General features: G+C 43.2%; 1 protein-coding gene across 11 annotated transcripts in view; it reads right to left on the bottom strand.

Annotated features, from left to right (window-relative positions):
• The window catches only part of ctnnd1 (catenin (cadherin-associated protein), delta 1), a 30,605-nt gene extending 19,195 nt beyond the window's left edge, over positions 1 to 11,410 (bottom strand). For 4 of the 11 annotated variants that reach the window (XM_034593512.1, XM_034593485.1, XM_034593519.1 and 1 more), the window contains exons 1-2: positions 11,294 to 11,390; positions 2,083 to 2,230 (exon numbers count right to left, since the gene is read on the bottom strand). In XM_034593512.1, coding sequence (XP_034449403.1) covers positions 2,083 to 2,223 — 141 coding nt within the window. In that variant the 5' untranslated portion in view covers positions 2,224 to 2,230; positions 11,294 to 11,390. Of the gene's footprint in view, positions 1 to 2,082; positions 2,231 to 10,439; positions 10,976 to 11,078 lie in introns of those variants that run through there. The other 7 variants (XM_034593537.1, XM_034593561.1, XM_034593529.1 and 4 more) reach the window with 6 other exon arrangements.
• Between the last annotated feature and the right edge of the window lie 731 nt (positions 11,411 to 12,141).

Raw genomic sequence — 12,141 nt, 5'->3', positions numbered from 1 at the left:
CACGTATCGCAACCACAACTTTTAGAAGTGCAACTCTGCCCGGATCAGGTAAACAAGACAAAGCAAGAGAAGAGAGTCTTAGGACTCAGGGAATAGTAGAAAGTGTCGGGCAAATGTGAGCATGTGGGAACCTGTCAGTGATGACTGAGGTCGTGCACCGCTGCCTGGGAGAGTGGCAGAGGCATGCCAAAGCCTTTGGGCTATGTAAACACATATAGAGATAAGAACCCGCACAAGCTACATTTATTTCCTGCTCTCACAGTATTGCACACACCCTACCTTTTTTTCTGCTGCTAGTCAGCCACAAGAATCACCTGGGACAGGAATGTGTCCCTGTGACTGAGAGCCCGCATGCAAGAGCCACTACCAACAGTGAAAGTGAAGGAAAGCCCAGTTGATTATTGTGCTTTTCAAAGGTTGCCTCTAGGCCAAAAGTGTCTGTCTGTAAGTCCACTTATTCATGCTCCTTAATGACTAAGCGTGTCAATAAGGAAGTGAAAGAATGAGAGTGTGGGTGGGTGTAACTGCATGTCTGTCTGTGAGGTCACTCGGAACCAGCTAACTAACTGGCCCATGATAAAGACGGAGTCAATCCTGAACCACATCACCTATCGTCTGATAAATTAGCCTCGGGATATCTAGGTTATGACTCTTACGCTCGATGTACACTGTTTACAGTCCAACTTGTGTCTTTTATCACATAAGTCCAACCTTTGTCCACACAAATAGTTTTACAGGTGTTTTAAGTCCAGAGGACATTTTGGCTAATCTCTTTTAATAGCTATCTACATATGAATTTAGTTAAATTAAAAAGCAGGTAGCTGATGCATTTCGGTCAATGTATTATGCCTCTTTTGCTCTCCACACCGATTGTTTACCTGTGGACAACTGAGGCCCTGTACACACCTGGCATTAACATCCCTCTTGAGAAATCCGATCGCAAGCGTGTTCACACATGTGGTGATCAGAGTTGATATTGGAGCGGTGGTTACAATCAAATCAACAATAAGAGGAACAAATTTCTATGATTGGTAATGAAACTGCAGCGGCTCATCTGACGTTAGTAGGAGGTCCTTCATATGTGGCCCAGGATGGATTTGCGTTCACACTGTTAAAAGAACGTGGACACGTGGACCAGACCACCACCGACTGTGGTAATCGGATCGCTATGGGATCTGAGTGCATTCACACCTGTACTTCGGATCACATAAACCACATTAATTCCAGATACGTACAGGGCCTAAAGCCTGCTCAATTATGATTGGTCAAAGTAAAAAAATATTTCCAGCACAAAATCGTGTACCTCGCCTACAGATTCTACATATAGAATCAGGCAAACAGTGGTTTCAGCTATAAAACTGTCACTAAATCAAGAGTTTTATCTAGAATCACTAAAAAACTACAGGTCTGACAGGCCAGGGTCCAGTCAGACCTGTAGTTTTTCTTATCACAGAAATAAATCTAACTAATATTTAAACCAGCTTGTTGACATACTGCAGCTCCATGATGATCCAGGAAAAGACTGATATCATACCTAACTAAATATAAAGCAAGATATTTCTCTGCATGCAAAAGCCCATGGACCAGTCACGACAAGCACGATGGGTGGCAGTGTTAAGTTTGACACACGGAGGGATACGATGATGATGATGATGATGGCGATGGGAAGACTCATTTTGAAAGAGAAAAAGATGGTTTCTGAGAATGTCGATGGAGGATGGACAAAAATGGTTTGAATAAAGCTGTGAGGAGCAACAGAGGGTGAAAATGACCTCCTCGGGAAGGCTTCACTGGAAGGTGCTTTAGTCGTTTTATTTGACTCCAATTTTAATTTCTAAAACTCAAGCTAAATTTCATGCGAGCACCAAGAGTCCAGTCAGAGTAAAACCCACAGAGGAGGCATTTTACTGATGTCCTCTATGTTCTTCTGCCATTCAGCCAGTCCACACTGAGGGGATATGGGTGACCATGGAGATGACGTTGGATGAGCTCACTCAGATCAAGGAAGGGTGAATCCGATGGACTTTTTCGATGGAACGTGTGCGTGGGTGAGGGAGGGGCATTGGATTTGTTGCCCATTACCTGCATGTTGGGGAGGGGGCGTGGCAAGGTGCCGGCGCACGACCTCCGCTCATCCTCCAGAGCTCGGCTCAGCATCTCAAACTGCCTCTCCTGCTCCCGCACTGAGGCCAGCAGGGAGGCCGTACTCGCACACTGCTCCATTCACACGCTGAGAGCAGAGCACAGGACAGGACAGGGACATCAACACCAGAGAGCCAGATGAGATTCAACCATCACCAAGTTTTCATCCAAAGAGGATACATGCAGCAAGAGTGAAAACCCCAAGTAGATATAGATACAAAGCAGGGCCCCTAGCACAGTGCAGATCTGAGAACACAAACACCGAAGAGGGGCTAACAAGTTGTTTGCAGAGGTTAAAAAGCAGCAGGAGCTGATGCGGGGAAGATAAATGAGGGAAGCGGGAGTGAACTGCATAGATAAAGTAGCAGGTAAAGAGAAAACGTGACTACAGACAGAACGAGAGCAAGATACAGAGGGAGGGTGAACAGCAGGACTGAGGAAAGAGCTCATCGTGGGAGAATTCATCTAAAAAAGTAATTATTCAGTTTAAATTCGATGTGAGATGTGAGAGCAGGGATGCAAGTGAACTACTCTGTGTTTCAGTATATTTTTTTCCACCTTCTGCTATGCAGGGTTAAAAATAGAAGGAAAGTGAGATACACGACAGGAGAAGGTTACACCAAGTTTTCAGCTGCAGCGTGTGGAGCTTGTTATCACTTCTAAATTCAAGGGTTGTAGAGAGAGTTGGGAATGGAGAGGGAGACGAGTGTGAGAGCATAAATTCTACTGTGCTTCGTTTACTGGCTGGAATACTAATGCCAATTCATCTACACGCCGTCCATGACACTGTATAGTGTCCATACTGTGATAAGAGATGTAATTTCTTTACAGCCTGGCTGCTACCATCTCTGGTCAATGACCCTTTTTATTATGCATTTAGGTTTTATTCAGTGATCCAGAGTAAATGATTTCTGTAGTAGCAGCGAGATAAAAAATATTGCAAGCTACCAAAACATGGAGCCGCATCTTGACAGTTAAAAAAAAGCTGCCGAAATAGAACGAAAAAATGTACTTCTTTCTTCAGCTCAATATTGTGCTGGCAATTAGGGTTCCTCGGCTAGTTTCATAAGACTAAATATATTTATGTACCTTGTACCAGCTTTATTTTCATTCATTTCATTCTCACATCGGATTCTCCCAACTTCTATTTCTTCTCTTTTTTCCAGACGACTTTATTATTTATTATTAAGACGTGAAAAGGATTTCAACAAATAAGATAAAAAGTCTTTTAGAAATAAATGACCAACTTTATGAGACTTAGTGTTTAAGTCGTATTGCACCTCATTACTACAAATAAAATATCAGTGATATATTAAGTGGAAGCAAAAGTCAAAGGGGTAGTTGTAGTGCTGATGGAAGGGTGGGTGAAGTGTTTAAGTCCACAAAACACTTTTGGAAGCCCCGACATTCATATTCAACTGGAAACGAGGTCATTTACACCGTGTTTTCAGCCTAAAAGTCCACCAGAAGTGGCTTCTGACAGTCCCTGAATGCACCTCCTCGGAAGGTATCAGGGCTTAAAACCCGGTGTAAATGACCTCGTTTCGAGTTGAATTTGATTTGTCTGGGCTTTCTGACACTTGTATGACGCAGTATGGAGCAGTATGGAGGCATGTTATGGTTTTTCTGCTGATGTTTTTTTACGTCTGAAGATAGTTCACTAATTTCTTCAAATGTATTGGATTTGGCTGCTACGCTGTTTACCCCTGAAACTCCAGCAGTGTTTCGTGGACTCACACCCGCCCCTCCATCGGCATTGTGGTGAGTAGATAAGTGAATTGTCATTTTTGGGTGAAGTATCCCTTTAAACTCAAATCTGAATATCCCACCACATGGCTTAGAATCAAACTATAATGACATCAGATAAATTCAGAAGAAAAGATTAACTCTTATTCATTCTAAGTCGAAATATGGGGGTGAAATGATCATTCAAATGTAAAGGTTTAAATTAACTAGACTACACATTTCCAGGGACATACTGAAATTTTACTTCAAAATAAACAACTGAATTACACATCCATTATTATGCAGGCAATAAATCAAGATGAACCAATACCAATAACTGGTTGTGCTGGACTACATTGCCTGAAAAATCTAAGCAAGATCAGCAATGAAAAGAAGAACTTTGGTTTTAATTGTCAAAGTGGCCTTTTAGAAGGAAATGTGGCCTTAACAAATGCCATAGATGACCTCAGTCTAAATACACAGGCAGGATGATAAGGGAATGTCACTCCAGCACAAATTAAGACAGTGACTAAGTGCTTTTCCTCTGACGTCCTCAGCAGAGACGCTGGTAAGGGAGGAATGAGGAATCTGTGGAGGATTAGTGGAGTAGTGTCTGTCTAATAACGGGATGACATGAGCGTGGCTCATCTCCAAACCAGGGCAAAAACCATTTTCTACTTCAAAGTCCACTGACTCATGTAGATCAAATCTGCTCTCCATCCGTGCACACACGACTGTCAGAGAACAAAGACTCCTGTATTACTTCCGAGTGTGCACGCACGCACAGACACGCACGCGCACACACACAGACACGCGCACGCACGTGCACGTGCACGCACACGCACACGCACACACACACACACACGATTGTGGGTCAGAAACAAAATAAAGGTGGCAGGTGTGTTTGGCTGACGTTGATTTTATCCTTGAATACTCAAACAAGGCTGTGGTGCGTTTCAGTGAAGTTGACGCTGCTCCTTGTTTCTTTTCATTTGCGTGGAAAATAAAACACACATTTGTGGACAGAAGCATGCAAGAGTCACACAAAAACACACAGCCATTGTCATACATTCCACAGTGAGATTTAGCGTGTCATATCCTGTCTCAGCTCTTGGAAGCCCTAATAAGGGAGCCCTTCAGTCTTTCATAGCGCTGCGCTCATCCTTCTCTCACACAAAGTTTTTTTTCTTCCCAGCCAAACACTTCAATCCTGGAAAAGGGAGAGTGGGAGCCATTACGTTCACTGACCCAATCAGGGCAGTCGACCACAAACCAACAAAGTGCTTCTATAGTGGATAATGCGTGTAAACAGAAAGACATTTTTTAAGTCATTTCAAGTGGCAAGTATGAAAGGACAATGGTAACTTTGGCTACATGCATACTTCTATGTTTTCATTTTCAAACCAAAGCGAACTCTGTTCACATGAGTGTCTTGGCCCTGTATCAGTTTTAATCCCTGTCCATACTAACACGCCTGACAAGGCATATCACGTGACGACTCACACACACCGGGCGCGTGCCGGTGACAAAGATTTTCTTTAATAACAACTCGTCACCAAAGCATGTAAACAGTTGTATCATCGTAAAATGCAGAAATTAACTGCACAGCAGCTGTTAGCAAAGACAACAGGGTCAGCATTGCTTGTAATTGATTATCCATGTTGTGTTCTACACTGGCAGCCGAGGCTTATGCCGGTGTATTTCTTCCAGAGGGGGATCATGTGATGGGAGCCTGACGTATCAGCGAAGGCTTAGCCGTGACCGAAAAGACCCAATCAGCAAGCAAGTTACTTTGACTAAAATTCTGCACCAAATGTTTTAAACTAAAATGCGGTCAGCAGCGTTTCCAAACAAACTTCCGCTCTCTAACTCTGGAATAGTTTGGACGCCAGAAGTATTCATGGCAGAGTTAACACATTTTCAAATGAAAACTAAGTAGTGTGGGGGTAGCCTTTATGTGGCAGCCATGTCTTGACAAATATTTGACGTGTCATTAAAGTTGTCAGTAGCAGATCAAGTTTTACATCAGGGACCATGTATTTTAACATGACTATGTAGCACTGAGACCAGACATCAGCACATCACATCAACGTACCAATCAAAGCTTTTCTTTGCACCTGTCAACATAAACACTTTCTGAGAGTGTAGAAGAAGACTGTCTCTTGTGTGCAATAGTCAGACAGACCCACAGAGCCCATAGCTATACGAGACTCACCACTTACATTCTTGTGGCAGAGTGCATTTGCTTGTGAGAGAGTTTTAAATGGCTTTAGCCACTTAATGCCTGGGCATTAATCATTAATCCATTGTAAATCCACTTTGCGGCAGCGCTAAATTGTATCTGCTAATGGGATATCCCAGGAAATACACAGCTAAGCCACTTACTGTCCAGAGCCAACACACAACAGAGATGAACAGTTAGTGTCCACTACACACATGGAAAACTCTTAAGTACACACTCAGTCAGCTTTTACGTCTGTCACCCACTGAGTGACTGCAAAGTATTCCCTTATTATCATGTTGCTATTATTGCTACTTCAGCAACTCAGTCACTGGTGTTGTGGCAGGCTGATGTGCATTCTGTTCCAGTAGGCACACCCACCTACCAACACCCACAGCTGAGGTGAAGCTATGGTAAAATGCTGTTGTGGCTTGGCCAAATGCTCTGCTGACTCAGCCTCATTTGAATGGTCACACACAGATTTGGACTGTGTGTGTGTGTGTGTGTGTGTGTGTGTGTGTGTGTGTGTGTGTGTGTGTGTGTGTGTGTGTGTGTGTGTGTGTGTGTGTGGACCTTGGCCCACCTCCAACTACTACTGCCTTTACTGTTCTGGCTTGAAACCGTGAACCCCACCAACAACAACATCGTCCTCCCATGTGGCCTGCAGTGTGGTAGCGGCAGAGTGTGTGTATGCGCACATGCACGCACATACACACGCACACGCACACACGCACTAACCCACACATTCACTCGCACTCCATACAGACTGTTCAGGGACCTCTGCAAGGCCGGCTGTCTAATCTACAGGACACCAACTAACTATTCTTAGTGAGGAAGGAAACACACAGCCTCACACAGCCTCACACAGCCTCACACAGACTCAGGGGGCACACAAGAGCAAAATATAAACCAGTGACTTCAAGTACATCTAACTGGAACAATGATATATCTGAATACAATATTGATATGAGGCTCAATATCTCCTGGGTTTTTTGTTATTGTAATATAATGATTAATCTTGTCTTTTCATACTGCAGAGACATCTTAGCTGAGTGGATCAAACATTAAATGCCTCTAACTTGACTATAAAACCCACATGTTAAATAAGCTACTCCCAGACAAAACATTACCAATGTCAAATTTGGCATTTTTTAAAAAACAAGTGCTTCAGCTAATGCACAGCTGTTATTATTTAATGCACCTCATTATTTATTAATTTGTCATAATCGTTTCATCAATCAATTGTCATACCCTTCACAACTTCCCAGAATGCCATACCACAATGTTCAAACAATTTCCTGATGAAAACATGTCTCCTCCCGGTTAGGGTATAAATATCATAGTTCTATCATCAATTGTCCGGCCGGGTTGAAGTAAGAAAAAATCGTTGGATTTTGAATTTATAAACTGTGAAGACAGTGAGGCGCTGGACAAAAGCAAATCCATATGTAAGTTGGGAAAAATGGAGTTGAATGAGAACAAATCTCCAAAGGGATTTAACACTATATAAGCCAGATACTCAATCTTCAAAAATGTTGATCCAAAACAAACCACACTGGAGAAGCCTTTTGCATTAACATAAGCATCCTATTCTCTGCATGTCCAAAAAAAGGCATTTCTAAGGATATTCACCTCTATAATGTTGTTGAAAATAATGGCTTCTGACACATAGAATTAATTTAATGTGAATGCAACCACTGCAATTCATTGTGCAAAAGCTTTGTTGGACAATCACAGCAAAGTGTGTTTTCCTGCAGTGTGAGTGATGTTGATATTTGGTATATCTTACTTACAGTGACTGCTTGCTGCTTGACTTTAAAATGGATGAACATTCTCGTGTCTCTGCACTAGAGAAAGAACTTGTTGGTCATGCAAAATAAAAAATGAGCACAACAGTCACAAATGTTGATATATTATTGATGCACTAGGTTGGAAGGTTTGTTATACACTTTACAGCATTAGGGCATTATCTAAAATGTGCTAATACAGGCAGAAGTTGCGGGTCAAAGTTGAACTCCACTCGAAACCACACTGTGGATGGAAATGTTACACCCGGGTGAACGTGCTAATTTGTCAAGACAGCGAGGTGAGAGAACACCTCAGTTTTCAGCACATTCGTGACATCGAACATGACGCACCAGTTATAAAAACAGACAGGCAATCTCCTCTACTGGCAATGGGAAAGGAGTCATTTGCCTTTTTTAGCTGGTTTACTTGTGTTTAAAAACCTGTGTATACCTGTGAATTTTGGTGTAAAATATGAATGAGAAGCAGAAAACTCCATACCCAAGTAAAACTGTTAGTGTAAATGAAACATCCTGAACAGAAACCAAACTACATCAAATAGAAAAATTCTAACAGAGACCTAATGAATCAAAACTAATTTGATTCTAGGAGCTAATGGCGACACCCGGCCTGAACAAATTATCATTATATAGGTCAAACATGGTGTAGGACTAGTATTATATAGTTGAAATCAATATCATGGCATCACTACATCACTGTAGTTAAACTTAAAGTGTAAGATTTAGGTGAAAGGGATCTATTGGCAGAAAGTAAATATAAAATAATACTAGTGATGTTTTCATTTGTGGGTTTCATCTAAATTGTAGGAATTGTGCTTTCTTTGGCCTAGAATGAGCCCTTTATATTTAAATACTTTATATTTACTCTCTACGGAGGCCTCCATGTTTTTACAGTAGCCCAATCTGGACAAACTAAGCACCTTTTGAGTTTTTATGACAACTGAAGGCTGCCACAGGTTCTCTTTCATATTTGGAAGGGGAGGGTGAGGTGAGGGGTATTCAGCTGCAACATGACACTTTATCACCGGATGTCACTAGTCACCTCAGACTGAAACTTTAAGTTAATCAAAAGTCAACATATGAAGTAATGAAACTGGTGAGTAATCAGACAGACTCAGTTGACTGGGTACATGTGACTAATTTTCAAACATTTTTGTAAACTAATAAATATTCTTGCTCAATCACTATTATGGAAAATGGCCTGCCAAACTAAACACTAATGATTAGCATTCGGTAAAGATTTACTACTGGTTAACTGCAAACAGAGCGTGGTTGCCTCTCAACAAGGAAGTTGGTTAGATTTCTGCAGTGAGGACCATAAAAAGGCAAACTGGCACTGATCTTTTCCAAGAAGTTAACCACCAGCTCTGAGGGAGGGTACTGTAACACAGTCCAGCTCCACGGCTTTAGAGGAATCTGTGCACTTTGATTTCACTGTCAGTATTATCACACATCTCACATGACACCGCCTGCATGGAATGTGTAATGACGTGCTCACGGTTCAAATAAAAACACGGCTGCAGGTGGAACCGTTGGAGGTGGAGAGTTGAGGACAGATAAAAGAGAAAGAATGAGCGAGCACAGACAGAGAGGAGGAGCGAGTACAAGAAAACCCCAGCTTCTGTGTGTCAGAGGGACACACCCGTGGCGTGCTCTGAAAGCCCGTCATTACAGTGGCTCACAAATGATAGCCCTGGTTAGAACAACTGGCTGAGCAGCAAGACTCCAGCCCCCAAAGACAAAATTGCTAGGAAAAAAATGTAGGCAGCGAAAGAAATATCCAACTTCTGATCTTTTTGTCCCTCCTTTTTACATTTACAGAGCGGGGCCATTTCAGAGCAAACAGCTTGTCCAAACTTGCTCACAATCACTTCCATCCCTGTTCCAACAGGTCAGAGCAGACATGCCCTAGGGTGGGGGGGGGGGGGAATATGCGAGGCATGTCCATGCTGTACAGAAACTCACCAATCAGCTTGACAGTTTCGAGGGAAATCAAAAAATCATAGTAACTTGCAAAGTATGTCCCTAGTGTGTTGAAAATCACCAACCAGCTGACAGTATCAACACAAATTGACAAATCACAGTAACTTCAGACGAGATGAGAGACATGTCTTTGAGTTGCTCTTGCGCAATGATTAAGTCACACAGAAACTGCAGTGGATCGTGATTACAAAGTGAAACCATGAGGAGTGACCCACTGAAGCAGATTCAGCCAAGTCCCCCTGTGTAACCCTGCATCCTGAAGAACTGTAAGATGAGATGGAGTCTGTGTTGCAACCCTTTTCAACAAGGGTCTGAATAACGAAGCCACGAACAGGCCTGCCACCTTACCACACCCACACACCCACACTCACACAACAGGTTCTTGCTCTTGTCCCTCGCTGCTGCTCCACCACCACCGCCAACCCTGTGTCTCCCTGCTCTACCTGGCAGACCACACCAAGGGACAGTGGCTGAAACAACAAACTGCGCGTCTCCACACAGGCAACACAGAATGAACACATCAAAAAGACAATCTCCTAAAAAAAAAAAAAAAAAGGACAGACCTGGTGATCGTGTTCACCTGAGAAGCAGCGTTCAGCACCACAGTCCGCAGAGAGTGGGCGTTCCAGGCACAGCACACAATGGGAAACTGATAAGTGATCCGAGGCTGGACTTTGACTCCCAACTTACGGTGTGTGACACGGCGGGCTGCCCGGTCACTTCCGTGTGCCCTCACCTGTCCGGTTACACCCCGGGTGGGAGAAAAGAGGCGGAAATGCCTGGTGGAAAAGCCCCTCCGTGTTTAAAGACAGAGAGCACTCAGCGTGTAATGCAATAACAACAACCCACAAACCACATCATCCATGTAATAATGTCACATATCAGCTAAACCATAATATAGTGGAGGGGCAGACGTGTGTCCAAGTCGCCATTATTTCAACCTCCTCACTCTACATGTAAAAGTTCTGTTAACCCCCCCCCCCCCCCCCCCAAGTCCCACTCTGGATGAGTTATTCATCAAGCTAACGAGTGGAATACACCGATGCTAGCTGTGCTAACCTGCGCTACAGTGGCTAGCATGCTAACGCTGTGATTACAACAAAGTTCCCCACATTTCAAACTCGCTCCCGTTTCCGCCTTCCACGGTTTTTTCAAACCGGCTCCACCGAGCACACAACCCCAGAGGAGACGTGCTTCATTACCGCTTCTGGAGGCCGCTACGCTTGTTTCTCAAAGTCCATAAGTGTTTGCGGAGCTGGATTCAGGCCTAGCGGACTGCTGCTGCTGCTGCTGCCGCTGACACGACCCGCAGGCTCCGGGGGAAGAAGAGGACGTGAGTCGGGATGAGACGACCAGAAACACGTCGGTGTGGCGGAGCGGAACAAAACACCCCTGTGAAGACGGAGAAAACACCCACCTCTGCAGTTTCCTAGCTTCCTCCCTGTGCCTCCTCGGCTTGTTGTTCACTTGTCTCTGCTCTTCCTCTCTCTCCGCTGGGGGGGGAAGAGGAGGGGACGAGCACAGTGGAGCACAGGGTGGGGAGGGGGGGGGACACAGGATATATTACGTTATCGTGCGATTATTTATTTAATAGCTATTGATAAACATTACTTCAGCTAGGAATGAAGAACAAAACAACCCAATAATGATTTGATTAATACTCATATCAAATCATTGTTTGGTAATTTAGTTGTTTGAATTTAACTTGAGTCACCTAGCTCCATTTTAAAGACAAAAATAACAAAGAATACAGCAGCTCATGTTTTTATTGTTTAGTAAAATCATATAAGTGTCTGTAAATAACGCTTCTTTGTAAAATTCAGAAGATACTGCCCCCGTGTGGTCATTTGAATGAAGGGGCGGTTATAGAGCAGACTAGAGTGTGCAGTGATGTAGGGAAAGTCACCAGTGATGGAGCCAGTTCACAGTAATGCTGCAGAAGTTATCTCACGGCACGTGATATACATTGTGATAAAAATAATACTTGTGACGGGGCAAGGGAAGACACCCCTTGAACAGAACCCCATGTCACAGTGAAAGAGAGAGGAGCAGGGGAGTTTGTGCATATAACACTGACATAATAAGAGGAAGAAGAAGAATTGTTATTATTATTACAATTTATATATTTATTCCTTCATTCATTTTTGGGTTTAAACAGTTTAGCGACTGTGGGGAAGTTGTGTGTTCAGATGTTAAATGGATTGTATTTATACAGCTTTTTAATTCTTATTGACCAATGAAAGGCACATTCACATACATTGCTTC

The sequence above is a fragment of the Hippoglossus hippoglossus genome, chromosome 1 (assembly GCF_009819705.1).
Source record: "Hippoglossus hippoglossus isolate fHipHip1 chromosome 1, fHipHip1.pri, whole genome shotgun sequence".
Classification (NCBI taxonomy): Eukaryota; Metazoa; Chordata; class Actinopteri; order Pleuronectiformes; family Pleuronectidae; genus Hippoglossus; species Hippoglossus hippoglossus.
Note: the sequence above shows the minus strand (reverse complement) of the source record. Positions and strands in the feature narration are given on the sequence as shown.